Raw genomic sequence first — 17,556 nt, 5'->3', positions numbered from 1 at the left:
GGAAATGTATGGCAGTCTGTCAATCATCCATGAATCTTCACGAATGACCAATCAGGAGCCAACATGAGGTGGGGCGGGACATCCGCCACTGATGACGTTTCACGATATCGTAAGGACAGAACGGTGGACCAGAACGTTTTCAATGCTTGCGAGTCTAATGTTTTTTTTTGCACAAATATATTTTGAATGTGTCTTATTAATATTCTCTGTTTAGAAATGCAAAATGTGATTCAGTTTGAGTTATTGTATGATGCGTTTGTTAAATAAAGATGTTTAAAGAACAGCGGCTATGAATATTATAATGATTCCCTAGCCAGTTCGTAATTTTGCTTTTCAATGTGTGTTTATGAGGCGCCAAAATGCTAATTTTGACTCGCAAACGGTTTGTTTCATTCCTCGATTTAATGTAAACCTTTTTATCTAATATTATAATTGGGTTGCTGTTGTGTCCACATTAATAATATTTAAGGGTCCACTGATAAAACAAAACAAAAAAAAAACACTTAAAAAAAACCCGACAAGGAACAATGGTCGACTCACGACACCCTTTATTTTTTTCAAAAACCCAGACATAGCGGTCCACCTTTCGTGAACCCTTTTTACCTTGACGTAAGGCGCCCTCTACAGGAAATTGAATGTCATAATACCATCTCAGCAGCTATTCATTTCTTACACCACGGCGCATATGTGACCTTATTTTATTTTTTTACTTTTCAAGCTATTTTCTCACAATTTAGGGGAGAAAAATGAGAAATGCCTCTTTTCTTGAATATAAATTGAACATTAATATAATATTATGTACAGACAAAAGTATGCCCAAGTAAACACTTGGTGGGTAATTAAATCAACAGCTTTGTTTTTCAAACAACAAAATGTAAAATCTTGTCAAATGCATCTACTCCAAGTCTTGGGGAAAGGCTATAAAGTCAGCTATCGTGTTTTAATACATTTCTTATTGTTGATTACTATGGTTGTTAGATGATTGTGTGCATACTTTCAGAAATATAAACATATCCTCCTAATCAAACTCAAAAGGGGGGAGGGGAGGAATTTAACTTAATTGAATGTATGTAGAGCCAAATCACCCAACCTGCAGCAGTTACTGCTCTGATTATAGAAGTGGCTCATCAACCTCAAAGGGGCTCTTCTTTCATCATACTTAGTCCAAAATCCCCCCACTGTTTATGCACAACATATGTCAAAACGAGTCCGTGTCATGGTTTAAAATTGACGTCTATGCAGTTTGTATAGACTTTGAAAGGCAAAAGTAGTCCGAAACATTATGACGTATAGGATTGTGACTCATTATTCAAGTACGTCCCCACTTCTTGATTGCTACACGCTCACTCATCTCAGGAAAAATGACTGATGGCGCCATGCACAGCGTCTTAGCGTTTCCTCACCTGCCAACCTCGGACGAGTTGAGGAATAAACTGTTTCAATTTATTTTTGGACAAACTCAGAATGATTTTGGAGCCAGATTAGGGCTTATCTCTTTATATTTATGATTTATTTGATTTTTTTTTCCGTCGTCATCTGCCCATTTTGGTAGGAGTAAAAAGTAGGTGAGAAGTAAAAAGTTGTCCGAGAAAAGCAGATAGGCCTAGATGAAATAAAACTAGGCCTTTTTTTATTAGCCTATTTGTGCAGGTGTTTATAATTATGCGTCCGGTGCAGCCGTAGCCTACTTTCCAATAAACTTGGTCAATAATGCCTCCAAAAGAAACCAGTCTCTTGAGAATCCAGTGACGTCACTGCGGAGGACGGTGCGGTGACGTTGGAAGTTCGATAGTGACACGCTGCTCCGCCGTGGGAGGAATGCATCATTATTATTCACAACCAGATGTGGAAACCTAATCCGAACCTGTACCATACATTTTTAGACGCATTGTTTTTTAATTCATGCATTGTCACGATAAATAATATAAATCGACTGCAGACTAAGGAGAGCAGCGCAGAAATGATGCACTCATAGAAACGTGGGGGTGTAGCCTGTGAGCCAATGGTAATAAGGGAGAGGGAGGCGGGTGGACGCTGGGTGATGCTGCTGTGTGTTATCAACTGCCTCTGGTTTGTCTTTCCCAGTCCACGCAGCGGGGCTTCTCCACCCTCCTCTTCCTCCTCTTCCTCCTCCAGCTTGGAATCTGTCATTGACGCCTCAGCCTCGCGGCACCTCGTCGGATCTCCAGCTCCGGCGCCGGGAGGGAGGACGATCTTGGGATTGGGAGCCATGCGCACCGCGACGTTTCTGCGTGGGTCCGCACAGTGACAGCCAGTCGCGGGGGATGGAGCACTTGTCATCGCATTCCTGCAGACGCAACCGACGGTGATATAGCAAGAGGAGGCTGCGGTGTGGACACAACAGCATCATAAATACGCAGCGTCTTATCCGAGGGAGATTGCTTCTTGTTACCAGAGGTGTCGCCTTGCGTTTCAGCCTCAACAATGGGGTAAGTGATTATTATCACAGATTGGCTCACACTAGCCTCCGTGGACATGTGAAGAGACAACGCAATGGATGCGTCTTATATTTAAAAAAATAGAATAAAATCAAAAAATATCAAAATGCACATTCAGATTAATAGTGGTGTGGTTGATCATGAAATGCTATCCAATTGGATGTTATTCCTCTTAATTAGGTCTGTTAATAAGCTAGACTTGAGGCCCAACATGGAAAGTTGCATTATACCCAACTTTCAGGATCCGAATTGTGAGTTTGCTCCCAAAGTAAGACAAAACGGAAGTCCAAAAGTTGTTCCCCCCTAATTATGTTCCATATATTATTATTATATTATCCATATTACATTGTGACAACTTATCAAGTGTATTGAAGTCCAGTACAAAGCTGAAGCAAATATTTACTGGTTGGTTTGATTGGCGATGTAAAAACTGGGGGGCAAGGGATTGTACACCATATATAAGCGCATATAATAGACAGCATAAACATCTGCTAAGTTTTAATTTTTAATACATATTATAAAAGTGTCTGAACCTGATGAGCAATCTTTATGAAATGTATTTTAACATTTTGACCCTGCATGGACATATTCATTCAACTTCAGTAAGATTTGATATGATGAAATAAAGACCCCCCCCCTCCCCCCACCCCAGGGTGCCTCCCCATTCTAGTTTTAAAATCAAATTTAAAGGCGAAGTCAACCCCAAAAAAGTTTTTAATGTTTTATGCAGCAGCACTATAAACACAGTATTCTGATTAATACTGCATTTGTGGAATATGAGTTAACAGCAAAATACTTTTTTTTTTTCATTCAAGCTCGTGGGCGGCCATTTTGCCACTTGCTGTCGACTGAAGATGACATCACAGGTGCTCAGGGCTCAGGTAACGACCAATCACGACTCACCAGTTTTCTGAAGCTGAGCCGTGATTGGTCGTAACTTGAGGCCCTACTGTGATGTCATTTTCTGTCGACAGTAGGTGACAAAATGGCCGCCCCCTGAGATGGATAAAAACTGGAGGATTTTGCCATTTAACTCGAATTCCACAAACGTAATATTAATCATAATGTCGCGCTTAGACTAGTGGGAGCATATACGACATATTGTGAAGAAAATGTTTGGTTTGACTTCTCTTTAATTTCATACCATTATTGAAGGTAATAATGGCGCATCACCATCACACTGCGATACATTAGAGACAGTTATGTAAGTTTTGAACACGAGCATAAGTCACAACAGGATTTCTTTTCCACGTTATCAGACATCTGTGTTGTGATATTCTGTCTGTACATCCTGTTCCGGGTCTTTACATGCAGCAATCGGAATCGCAACAATCCTTGAACACTATTTTTGCGACTGAGAGTGGCATCTTGTCTCCATGGTAGCAGCTGTGATCTTAAATATCCCCCACAACTTGCGCCCACCAGCGAGATGTACCTGCTTGGTGTGCAACAGCGCTCATTTTCATGCCTCCCGCCCGCCCATCTTGCGCCCAGTGGTCCCTAACCCCCACCAGGCCTCGCTTTCATTAACAGATGTCTCCCACAGTTTAGTGGGATTAATGACCCGCCGGTACGTTGATAATATGGTGCGAGGAAATGGTGCAATTTCAGCCAAAACTCCTGCATTAGCTATAATGCGCAGAAGGCTTCTACGGAGCGCATTCACACCTCCCACAGTGTGGGCAGCACATCATCCATCCATCCAACCGTCTCCCACCTCGCGGCAGCTCTTGCCGAGCTCTGCCACGCTGGTGACTAAGTTACCATTATGCAACTGACTCAGTGAGTCAATTGATCCACAATGGAACATATCAGAGCACAGAGAAGCCCTACGCGTTGGTATGTACCTGCACAGATGCGTTGAAGGTGCCTAAAAGTGTCATTCTGACACCTAAAGAATCATGTTTTATGTTTCAACTTCCTGGTTCAAGACCTAGTCTGCTACAGTTTGTCAATGCTTACATGCCAACCAATGACAAAACTGTTTGTTGTCATGGCAACAAGTATTGACGTTAGCAGTATTAGCTAAACTCACCATCCATCCCTTTTTTTCCCCCTTTTTTTTTTTTTTTAAACACAGTGCTTGTCCTCATTAGGGCAACAGGGCTGGACTAGTCAACAGCCAATCACAGGGCACAAATAGACAACCAATCATTCACAAAGAGATTCATAACTCCTACTTTGTTAATTAAAGGGCAAGCCAAGTCAAACAATTTATTTACAATAATTCAGATTAATATTGCGTTTGTGGAATATGAATTAATCAGCAAAACGACCAATCAAGGCTCACCTGTTTTGTGGGTTTGGTCATATGACATTTGCAAGCTGAGCCCTCAGGCACTATTCTGTCTGTTCAGAAATGTAATGATAATTTTAAAAAAGTTTTACGTTACTAATACTTAAGAACAACAAAGTCTAATAATGAATGATAATTTCCTTGCTTAAAATTTTGAATTTCCAATTCTTTAAAAAAATATATTTGAATGAAGTTTCTCATTTTATTTCATAACACAAAAGACAAACATCACAATCATAACCAACAAACCCCGAAAAAAACAAACAAACAAAAAAATAATCTGAACGACAAGCTAAACCAAGGACTATGCAAACCAAACAAATATAATTTTGTCACAACACATAAAAAACGGACATCACAGACATGACCAAAAAACTCAAAACATACGGTACTTATTAGAAACATATCTATTCACATAACCTACAGATATATACATGTACACATATCCTACTCCACACTCACATACACACAAATGTACACATATCCTACTCCACACTCTCACATACACACAAACACAATATATTCCTGGTGCTACTTTCAACATACAGTCGTTATGGAAGAAAGAAGAAAAAATAACACTCAGAAGACCAAAACAAGAAAATAAAGAAGACAATAATTTATCGAAATGGTAAGTAAATAATATAACTAATACATTAACTTAACTCAATAATACTAATAGTATTGGGTTAATGACAGGGCCTCAAATATTTGCTTCCAAACAAAATGAACATGAACATGAATTTCCAATTCTTTTTTGCGTGTCTTGGAGAGTAGTCCTTCTCAAACCTTGTACACCACCTAAAAAATACTGAACTCTCCACTACTATCATGACCAACATTAAAATGCAGTAGCATGCAAAATAAAGACTCCATAAAAAGGAATTGTGCTAAGGTATCCATTGCATCAATGAACCAGTTAATAGCCACAATTGAAGAAAGTTCTCAAAAAATATCTAATGATACACAGACAGACTAACACTGCAAGAACTACAACTGAACAAAAATTGGGGAAAATGAGCAATATTTGTATATATATATATATAGATATATTTATTATTATTATTATTACTATTTTTTAATTTAAGTTTTTTTTTTTAAACAAATTTTACCATGTTTAGCAAACTTAAAAATACTAGATCTGTGCAAGTACCGGGGTGATACCCAACCTTATTTCAAGGTAATCGATACCAGGATCGGGCCGCATTCTTGTGGCCATTTTGCAACCAGGAACAAGAAATTAGAAATTAGAAGGATAGAAAATTGCCATTATTTTTATGCAATTCTAAGGAAAATGCTATATCTGTCATTGTTTTTAAGTGGGAATTTTATGTATAAAAAGTACTCTGGTAGTTGAGTACTGGTATCGGTCTGAAAAATAGTGGTATCGAACATCCCAATAAAAAAAAATCAATATCATAGTGTGTTCATGAAAAAAGTTTGATTCCTAAAAAGTACATTTAATATTTCTGTAAAATGACTTCACTTAAATTTGAACATCAATATAAAATTCAAATGAATACAAATTGTACTCACGTGAAAGTTTTAAAACAAATACTTTTTAAAGATGAAATGAAATTATGTTGCAGCAGAAAGTTAAATACAAATCCACTATGTTGGGCAGTGCTACTATTTCCACGCTTTGAATCACTGCTGGAGAGCGAAGGGCACTTTTACGACACTGAGCTGGTTACCAGTGTTGGTTTGGAGTTTATTGATGTATTTATTTATTTATTTACTGCAAAATCACACACTAGTGTCTTGCAAAAGGTATCGATTACTACATTCAGCAGTCTACCTTAAAGGGGCAATAAGTGATCAAAAAACAAAATGTCCTGCTTTCCACCAGGATGACAAACTCCTGATTGGGCCTTTCTCCTGTTTTCCTAACTTTCTCTTAAGTGTAGTGTGACTTTCCTTACCAGTCCATCATCACCCTTGGTTCAATACCAAGCCTCTTTCTGCTTGCTGTTATGACACATTCGGGAAATGTCCAGGGTAGACAACAATTGGAGATATCTATCAACATCCTATAAAAATATACCATCAATCCCAGTTTTCTCTCTCCCGTGTTTTCAATAAGCGTGCCCTGTCGGGGAACGTGTGTTTGCAGTAGCGCACAGGTCATCTGAGGCACTTTCAGTAAATAGAGCAACTTGAAGCGCACTCATTAATAACCCCGCTCTGCTTAACGTGAGCTCAACTCTTTCTAAAGTGTCTCTCTGTGGGATTAATAATAAAGAAAAAAAAAAAAGCTCTCCAAAGAAGGCAAGCTACTCGGGTGCTGGGTGGAAGTCAACATCAAGGTGTCTAAGGAAAAAGAGCACTCCAATTATGTAATGCTTGTTTTATTCTGCAGAAAAGGGGGCAGCTGCATAGTTAGAGGGAACACGCTGAAGTGGAAAATAGCATGCAGCCTTTTGCATGATGAAGTGACACACGTGAAAGTAGTTTGACATCATTCACGTCCGTGCAACAAGCCCCTGCAGTCAATCATACAGACAACACTTGTCACTCCTGCTACAACTTTAGAAGGCCTGAATTATTTTTGTGGCACAGCATGGTACTACACCGAAAACGTGCATTCTAAATGCAGACATACTGAAGTATTTAAAAATACTTACAGAAGTGTTCATATGTCCAAAATGTTCATAAGTTGAATGTTCCCACTGCGTGTAATATGAGGTGAACCAAAATATTACAATTCAATCTCCAATTTTAATATAGAGTTGTATACAATTTTTTCTCTTTCATCGGATCTCTATGCAAATGTACCTATTGTTGTGTGGCCAGTAAGTGTACACAAGCAGTTTATGGAATCCTTTATTTCTCCAAAACGACTGCATCATCTGCTCTCGCTCCTTTGCATTCATCGCATCACCCTTTTTTTTCCTCTCCCTTCACCACGCTGCCTTCAACAGTCTCGTAGCATCACCTGCTCTTGTGTCACGCAGTGCACACTGCACGCCAGCCCAACCGATCTCCCTCCACTTCCCCTTGTTGTGTAACTAAATCTATTATTGTGATTAATTCTGCGTGCAAGGGGCAAAATATTAGAAACAGCTCTTGCATGAACTACAAGCACAATAATAAACTCATATTTGAAATAGTATCTCTCTGTACCTAATGAAGTGCCTGATGTTTATATTTAGCTACTGATGACCACGGCAAGATCATTATGAGTGCAAAACGAGGTCAATTTATTGCAACAGACCTCCAGGAAAAACTATTATGTAATTTGTCTGCTGATTAAAATTAATAGGAAAACGGTTTCATTTAAAAGGGCACATGAAGATTTTTTTTCTCAAAGAGGAATGTGGCACCCTATAATATACTAATTACCTGAAAATATGATAATGCCTGAAAATGTAAAAAGAAAGAAAGAAAAAAAGCACTTTGCTCAATCAAAAATGCAATGAAACCCAATAATGTAGTATTTTTTGACTATTTTCTAATTTTTATTAATTATTATTTTATTTTTATTTTTATATTTATTTATTTTTATTGTAATATTTTGTATATTTTTTTACTAATATATATATTACAATGTAATGTAATGTAATACATTATGATATATCGCAGAAGAGCAGTTTTAATGAAGTGGGCGGGGCTTACTTTGATGCACTCTCCGCAGAGTTGATTTAACACTAAATAAATCAACTCTTTCAAATAACTCCAACACTCACCTCTATCTAAACCAGGCAGTCTTAAAAACACACTTTGGGGGTTGGAATCATTTAACACCAACATTTTAACACTTGCTGTGATTGAATATAGCGGTCTTAGATTCTCTAAACACAACATGTAAAAACTTTGGTCAAGTTTTACATGGTCAGTTTTGAAGGGGAGGGCACTTGTGTCAGGTTTTGGTGGAGGGTGTAGATCCAAACACTGGGAAGTAAAAAACGGCAAGGCTGAGGTGCTCAAAAAAAGTAATTTAACTAAACAACACAAAGGCAAACAAGGTGCTTGGTTATTCAAAAAACAAAATTCCAAATCAAGATAAAAAAGTAAGGAACAAGACGTGACAAGGACATGATGTGGATAGACAATGAAGCAACAAGGATTGAAAGAAAGCAGGGAACTAAATACACACACTAACGAGACAACGAGAGACACCTGGACAAAACACACGTAGCTGAGGGAGCAGATTGGATGACACGATGGACCAAGATGACAAGCAAAGGTGGACATGATAAAACTTGACAAGACATTGATAAAGGGAGACACAAGGAAAACATGACAAAATCCAACCAAAACCAAACCAAACAAAAACATCATGACAACCTGAATATTTAATAAATCCCAAATAATGCAATAAGGTATTACATTGAGTAATATTGTGTTTGTGGAATATGAATTAAGGAGCAAAATCCACTTGTTATATCCATCTCAGGGGTGGCCATGTTGTCACTTGCTGTCGACTGAAAATTACATCATGGATGCTCAGGTGCACAGGTAACCTAACGACCAATTACGACTCAGCTTTAAACGTCACATGACCAAACTCAGAAAACAACTGAGCCGTGATTGGTTGTTTACTGAGCCCTTAGGAACTGTGACGTCTTTTTCAGTCGACAACAAGTGACAAAATAGCCGCCTCATGAGATGGATAAAAACAGATGGAATTTGCTGCTTAATTTATATTAGGACTACATACTACATAGACATATTATTCTAAAGAAAATGCTTTGGTTGACTTCCCCTTATATTGTAAAAAAAAAAAAAAAAAAAATGCTATCCAAAACAATCCATCATTTGAATATAAGAGAACGTATGCTTTTTTTTCTTCTTCTTTTTTTTTTTTTACACCTGGTACGTGTCACACATTCTAACAAAATACTCGGGTAATTGCATTCATGTGCGAATCAAAGCGCAGGAATGTTGTGGCGTTTGATGCGCGCACAAGTGAGCGACAAGCGATGCCAAATTAGCCGCAGCTTTGTCAAATTATGCAATGCGATAGGACGCCAGTTGCCAAGCAGCTATTGCACAGATCACACAGACGGGGGCCGGCGCTTGTGTGATGTGTGCACAGTCGCAATGACTCACAGTTCCGCCACTTGCACTGCTGTCCATGATTATGATAATTTGCACTCCACAAGCAGCTTTGTGGAGGAGTAATCAGCCCAAATTCACTCTCGCACTTCCTCTGCGCTCGTCCGTTTCCCCCCGTCACGCTCCTCCCGACTAACTTGCCTCTGTTTTCGGTGTTGTTCTGTCTTTCCCAGGCTAATCACACACAGGAGGGGTACTGCTGATGAATTTTAATATTCATTTATACACCAAGCCTTTGATGTCCCCCATCACCCCCTCAGTGCAGTGTAAGCACTTCTCTATCTCCCGCTCTGCCAGCTCAGAATATCTCCCCATGCACCCTGTGCTTCGACTGCGTGCGTGTGTGTGTGCGTGTGTAGCCTACCGACTGTAGATTCTGCCCGAAAAGTCGACACAATGCTGGGATGAGGGGGAATGTCAGTGGTTAGCAAAAAACAAAAACAATGACGCAAAGGCATACATGGTAGACAGACGAACGAATGGAGAATCCAAAGACTTGATGCTCCACTGGCAGGGGTCAATCCAGACTCTTCTTTGGGCGTCACACAAAGGTCAATAAGGAATTAAGTCATGTCAGATGAAGCCATCGTGGAGCTTTGGTTTAAATCCACTAACAATAATTTAGAACTATAAGGGAATAGGTACTGTATATACAGGAGTCTGCTGCTTCTGTCCTTTCATATCTGATCTCCTGTAAAACTAATTTTTGTCATGGGCCACATCATAATTATGTTTTCCCTCGATGATAGATACCACAAATACTTTGAAACATAAAATAAAAATAATAAATAAAATAAAATAAAGACCCATATCTTCCTTAAAATTGCATGAGATTAATGGCAATTTTCCATTCTTCTAATTTCCAGTTCCTGATTATAAAACGGTCAGAAGAGTGACCGGGTACCCATACCTTGAAATATCTGCCTGATACCGATACCTGGTCTCGGTACTCGTGCATCCCCACTGTAGTGTTAACCCATATAAATGTATGCTCACCTCAAATTACTATTACTTTATTTTAAAAAGGAGGTTGTAAAAAATGCTTGCACATTATTAAAAGTGAAGATAGTTTTGAATTTGGATGTTTTAACCCCGTCAGACCCAAAGATGATTGCAGCGAACAAGACATATTCACGTGTCTAAACCAATAAAACGCATAATTTGGATGATGTCGACACTTCTGCTTCATGATTGGATCCGAGCTAACCAATCACAATCGCAAGTTGATTTGCATGATGTTCATGTTTGTGCATATAAGCTTGGTAAGTTTACAGCACGTCACAGTCATATTATCCTGGCGTCCACTTTAATATATATATATATATATATATATATATATATATATAAAATTGTGCCATTAATAATCACAATAATAATAATATATGTAAATATAAATGAATAAATAAAAATAAAATAAAGACATGAGGTAACCACCCCGCCCCCACACACACACAAAAAAAATCAATGTTGTTCTTATGTGGGAAAAGAGTCAAAATCAGCAACAACAACAAAAGCCCAGCAGAAAAAATAAATTTGCGATGCTAGCGACGTTCACGAACGAATCGAGTCTTTTAAACGGCTCTTCAATGTGAACGATGGGAGCCGAGTCTTTGTAGAGAGCCGTTCAACCGTCTATGTTTAATGTCTTAACTAACTCCTATACACTTAAAGGGATTACACCACGGTATTTTAAGCCCTTCCACATATAATGATTAAGTCTTACCTTTGACACCATGGTGATGTCGTTTTTAATGAAATATTAGGTATTTTTCTGAGTATTTTTCTAACCCGGAAGTAAAACCCCGCCGAGGTATAAAAGAGCCAGTCTTTTTAATGGTTCCTGATTGAACAGCTTCCGCTAAAGAGCCATAAGTCCTATCAATACTCTAAATAGTCTTAATGGTTTTTTTTCCTGTTGCAAGGGAATTGTGAAAATGTTCAAGATGTCCTTGCGACAAGAAAAAACATTAAAACTCTAGGCGAACGTCCGGCAAACATTTGCGAACATTGAACAAACCGCAAATCGCTACCCATCCCTCACACTTGCAAATATGTGACCCACAGTCGGATACAGGCTTTAGCAAGAAACATGAAAGAGACATGCACAGTATGATTTGCCTTCACGGGCCACATAAAACGATGTAGTGAGCCGATTTGGCCCCGGACTTTACATTTTATAGCTACCTTTTGAACGTTTTCAGTTTTTTTTTCTTTTTCTCCTTTTCCTTCTTCTTTTTTTAATTTTTTGACTTTTTGTTTTTGTTTTTGGGCAATTCCAAAGATATTTTATGGTACCGGTAATTTTCAGCTTTTTCTTTGTGGACATTTTATGGTTACATGATGATTTTTATATTGATTAATTTTCAAAACTTTTTCATCTACCTCTCATCTCTGTCACAACTTAAAAAATTGTTTAATATTTGATTATTCAATAAAAAAAATCTAAATGATCAATTCATTTAAATAATATTTTATCTAAGAATAAAAAAAATCCATATGTAATAAATAAATAAATAATTCTACTAGTTTTTTAAGTAGACATGCACAATATGATTTGCCTTCACCGGCCACATAAAATGATGTAGCGGGCCGAATCTAGCCCCCGGGCTTTAAGTTTGACACCTGTGATCTACTGTCATGCATGTTAAAGTCAGATGTGTCTTTAACACATCTGACATCACCATGTGATGTACAGTATGTTTTTATTCTTTATTCTAAAAATAGCACCAGAAAAAGTATTTTAAAATCCTGTATATTTGACATTTGCTGTCTGTAAACTAAGTCGGATAAATAAATCCAGTTTGAATCTTCTGATTAGTTAACCAAACTATTAGGACGTGTTTCTTTGACAGGTGCGCTTTTTCCCTTTGAGAGTGTTCCACAGGTTCTGTTTCCATATACACACGCAAGAAAGTGAGTCCATGTGGAAAGTGGTGTCCAGCGGGGTGTGTCGTTGGCAGTAAAGCGTGGCCCACTGTCTATATTTAGCCCTAAACGCTCTCTTTTCTCCCCTGTGTGACCCCCGCGCCGCGCTGCAGACATTCCCATATCGGCGCATAGAGAGACGCCGCTGACTGCAAAAGAGGGCAAACGCTGCGAGAGTTTATGGTGCAGTCGGCTGGCGGTGATGATGACAGAACCGCTCTCCACTTTGTTTATACATGCACACGCTGGACAATGCGCATTCATAGCGGCTTCGCTTTAAATTTCATTTTTTTCTAACGATGGAGGATGGCGAGCTGGTTATTCGGTTGCCCGGGCGATCCGGTGGCGATCCGGTGGACAACAAGAGTTTCCGCGCCGGCGTCGGGTTCGGAGAGACGTTGGTACTGCGGCACAAAGAAGTTCATAACTTCTTTTTCGTCCCCTTCAGGGAGCAGCCCATTTACAGTACGCGGGCCCACGTCTTCCAAATCGACCCCAACACCAAGAAGAACTGGCTGCCCACCAGCAAGCACGCCGTCACCGTGTCCTACTTCTACGACAGCACGCGCAATGTCTACCGCATCATCAGCCTGGATGGTACCAAGGTGAGCTGAAGTTTTCTTCTGCAGCATGCATTTTGCATTTTCTTCGACCGCTGATCACTGACTTGCTTTTATCAAGATGTCGTCCTTTCGTAAAACCTGGCAGGAGGTGCTTCTGTTCTTCAATTGCTCGGCACAGTGAAAAAGCATTGCACACTATCACAAGACTTGGAGCTCAGGTTTCAATGTGTGTGAGTTTGTATGAGTGCATATAAATACTATTCGCACATGTACTGTACCTGCAAGTTTGGCTACTTGGGTCCAACCAGGGGTCAGCAAGCTTTACTGTCAAATGAGACATTTTAGGCCAAATAAATAACAAAGAATCTGAAATGAAACTGTGTTAGTGTAAGTCTAATGTACTGAAGGCCCAAGAGTTCATTAGAGCTGCACCATAACAAATACTTTGAGATTCATTTTCTTCTACCTTTCGGCTTCTATTTATTTTTGGGGGGTAATTTTTTTCATAATTTGTTTTTCTTTTCTGCCTTTCTGTCAAATTTCTGACATTTTGTGGACATATTAAGGTAATTGTCTGCCATTTTTTTTCAATTTTTTTGACATTTTACGGCTATGTTTTGACCTTTTTTTGCTATAAATTTTTTGACATTTTTCACAGTTTTTTTTTTTTGACACTTTGGGATTTTATCTTTTAGTTTTGGACATTTTCATAGTTATTTTCGGGATTTCTTATTTTATTTTTGGACTTTGTTGTTACTTTTTGAACGTTTTCTGCTTTTTTCCTTCTTATTTTTCCTACTTCTTTTTTAATTTTCAGACTTTTTTTGTGGCAATTCCAAAGATATTTTATGGTACTGGTAATTTTCTGCTTTTTCTTTTTGGACATTTCATGGTCACATGATTATTTTTACATTGATTCATTTTCAAAACTTTTCCATCTACCTCTCGTCTCTCTTTTTTGTCTCTATGTTTGACAACTTGAAAAAATTGGACTCTGGCAATTTTTTTATATTTAATTGTTCATTTAAAAAAATCTAAATAATCAAACCATTTAAATAATATTTGATCTAAAAATATTTAAAAAATCAATATGTAATAAATAAATAAATAATGTCTACTAGTTTATTTTTTTAGATCCACAGGAGAGGAACTAAAGAGCCACATGTAGCTCCTTCCTGCAAATCCTTAAAGTCTTAAAACGTGTTGAATCCCTTTAAATAAGGCTTGGTTTAGCATTAAAATGTCTTAAATCAGTCTTGAAAATTGTTAGCATATAATTGTTTGACCATATTTTGATTTCCAAAAAAGAAGACACTTAGGCAGGCCTTGAGAAATGATTTTCAGAGTTTACTCAAAGATGCCATACATTATAACTATTTTAACGTATACCTCCTCTCTTTTGAAGTCTTACTTGACAAATGTCCAAACTTTTTTGCCCCAAGATCTGCCTTTCAACCAGCCAACCTCCCGTAATCGACCTTTTTCTTTTTAAAGGTGCTTTGTGGAGTGTGTCACGTCTTTTTTTTTTTTACTCACGACTGCCACCTCTGGCCTAAAGTGTAACTGCATGCTCTGTGTCAAGCTCATAAGTGGTGCGCGTGTGAGTACGTGCGCTCGAATAAACTCTTCATTTTTTTCAGTTTTCTTGGCGTCTGAGCTGGAGTTTGGCCTGTGCTCGAAGCTGGCTTTGGTTTTTTTTTCTGTTTCTATTCCTATTGTGTCGTACGGTAACAGTAAATGTCCACGGGGACGAGCATGACATCATGAGAGGGAATGAGAGGAGATATGATAAATGAGAAAAGCCACGGTGACCAAACTATGATGATAATAATGCAGCTTCACCGTTTTGTCCAGCGCCTCACATCACATTAACCTCAGGAAATTAATTGATTATGTAACACACATGCATGCTAAACATAACCCTTCCCATACTCTTATTGATGTCAGTTAATCAGAATGTTCCACAACCCCCCCCCCCCCACACACACACACACACTGATTGATCAGCTGTTAATGAGCTCTGCTTTAGAGATGTTGGATTACAGTAGCCTGTGGAAGACTTAAATGATTTTGTTTCCACATCTATCGCTGTCAACAATTCTCATTAACTGACGAAAGTGTACTGTGTAAAATCTGTAAATAATTCATGACCTTTCAGGGGGCGGCCATTTTGCCACTTTCTGTCGAGTGAAAATGACATCACAGTTGCTCAGGTCTCAGGTAACGCTGTGATTGGTCGTTGCCTGAGCCCCGAGCAACAATGATGTCATCTTCAGTTGACAACAAGTGGCAAAATGGCCGCCCCCTGAGATGGATAAACACGGCTAGATTTTGGTGCATAACTAGTCCACAAATGTAATATGAATCAGAATGTCATGTTTAGACTAGTGAGGTCACATATAACATATTGTCAAGAAATGTTTAAGGTTGACATCCACTTTAACTCATTCACTGCCATTGATGGCTATAGACTATATAACAATTTCTATTAGTTTAAATTTTTTTCCACTTTAGTTAACAAAAGTATGAAAACCTAGAAAAAAATTATTGTACATTTAGAACAGAGTTAACTAGTGAAGTCATGCGATTAATTACGAAAAAAAATTATCTCCTGACGCCCCTAATTTTTTAATAATCTTTTCTTCTTTTTTAAAGTAATTTTAATTATTATAATTTTTTAAATAATCTTTTCTTTTCTTTTTTTAAAGAAGAAAATGTTGATAAAAATTAGGGGCATCAGGCGATTACATTTTGTATTCATAATTAATCGCATGACTTCACTAGTTAACTCACGATTAATCACAAATTTGATATCTGTTCTAAATGTACAATATTTTTTCCCCTAGGTTTTCATACTCTTGTTAACAAAAGTGGGAAAAATTTTAAACTAATAGAAATAGTTATAATACATTTTTGACGTATATAGCTGTCAATGGCAGTGAATGCGTTAGTAGCTAATATTAATTAGCAGTGCTGCAGTGAAAATGTACTCATTAGTTTCACTGTCCACTTACCAGCCGTAACACTTAACAACTGAATTGGGCTTTGTCATATACTGAATGCTGTTTCTAATATTTTGTCCTTCTCATGTGGAAAACTGCCGTCTTCACTTTAAATAACTCTCAGCTATTGTGAATTAATGAAATAAGTACTGTACTGAAATCCCTTGTGGTGGAAATAATGGCTTAATGCTGCTACTCCATCTGACCCGCTCGTGCACACACACGTGCATTAAACACAACGTAGTAAGTTCATTTAAAATGAATGAAGTGGCTTTCCTCTGTGCCGCAGGCAATAATTAACAGCACCATCAGTCCCAACATGACGTTCACAAAGACCTCACAGAAGTTTGGCCAGTGGGCGGACAGTCGAGCTAACACTGTCTACGGCCTGGGATTCTCCACCGAACATCATCTGTCCAAGGTAGCACTCCCGACAAACACGCGCACACACGCGCACACTCACGCACACTCACGCACACTCTTCTTCTTCCTCTGGATTTTCTTTCTCTTCCTCCCACCAGTCCATTTGAGAGGATGACATTTTTACAGATTTTACATTCTAGTTGCCATAGCTTTTTTTCCCTTTTTTTTTCTCTGAACCTGTTTGGCAGTTTATTGTGGGAATGCTGTAATATGTTACTGTGATTTTTATTCTCCTCACTTTTTTCAAATTTCAACTTGCTTCAAAAATTCACGCCTTCCGGGTTTTTTTTTTTGTTTGTCAGATTCCACATTACTTGCAGTATTGGCACAATTTAACACTAAATAGCAACTTTTTCCCATTCATTTTGAATGGGACTGACACTGAACATTTTCTAAGTCACACTTTCCACGCCCACTTCCATCATTACCAGAATCTCTTATACTGCTCAGTGGCACACATGGTAAAATGCATTGTCCAGTAACCAAGAGGTTGCAGGTTCAAATCCCACCTCTGACTGTACATTGCAAATGTATTCATGGCAATTATGAATGGAGGGTATTGCATTCCTAGGTGGTGCTATCGAGTATTTCTTTTTTTGTGTGTGTGCATTTTTCCATTGGATATCATTAGTTTCACGTTTCCATCTAAACGAATGAAGGGTACATGTTCTTTTTATTCATTTATCTTTCAACTACAATTAATACTCTAATTTTCACATAATTCATCTTTTAATTTAAATGTACTTCATAAGCATTCAGCTTAGCATTCCCACACACTTTCTGCAGAATTTGCACTTCGTCTAGTAATAATGAGGATTTTTCTTCATGGAAGG

General features: G+C 38.2%; 1 protein-coding gene across 2 annotated transcripts in view; it reads left to right on the top strand.

The window, feature by feature from the left end:
* The first annotated feature begins 2,265 nt into the window (after positions 1-2,265).
* Positions 2,266-17,556, top strand: part of homer1b (homer scaffold protein 1b) — a 33,708-nt gene continuing 18,417 nt past the window's right edge. Inside the window, exons 1-3 of one of the 2 annotated variants that reach the window (XM_086076460.1) lie at positions 2,266-2,450; positions 13,184-13,340; positions 16,590-16,721. In XM_086076460.1, the coding sequence (XP_085932586.1) occupies positions 2,446-2,450; positions 13,184-13,340; positions 16,590-16,721 (294 nt within the window). In that variant the 5' untranslated portion in view covers positions 2,266-2,445. Of the gene's footprint in view, positions 2,451-12,829; positions 13,341-16,589; positions 16,722-17,556 lie in introns of those variants that run through there. The other variant, XM_086076459.1, reaches the window with a different exon arrangement.

The sequence above is a fragment of the Leptonotus elevatus genome, chromosome 5 (genome assembly GCF_054856555.1).
Source record: "Leptonotus elevatus isolate MCC_2025b chromosome 5, RoL_Lele_1.0, whole genome shotgun sequence".
Taxonomy (NCBI): Eukaryota; Metazoa; Chordata; class Actinopteri; order Syngnathiformes; family Syngnathidae; genus Leptonotus; species Leptonotus elevatus.
Note: the sequence above shows the minus strand (reverse complement) of the source record. Positions and strands in the feature narration are given on the sequence as shown.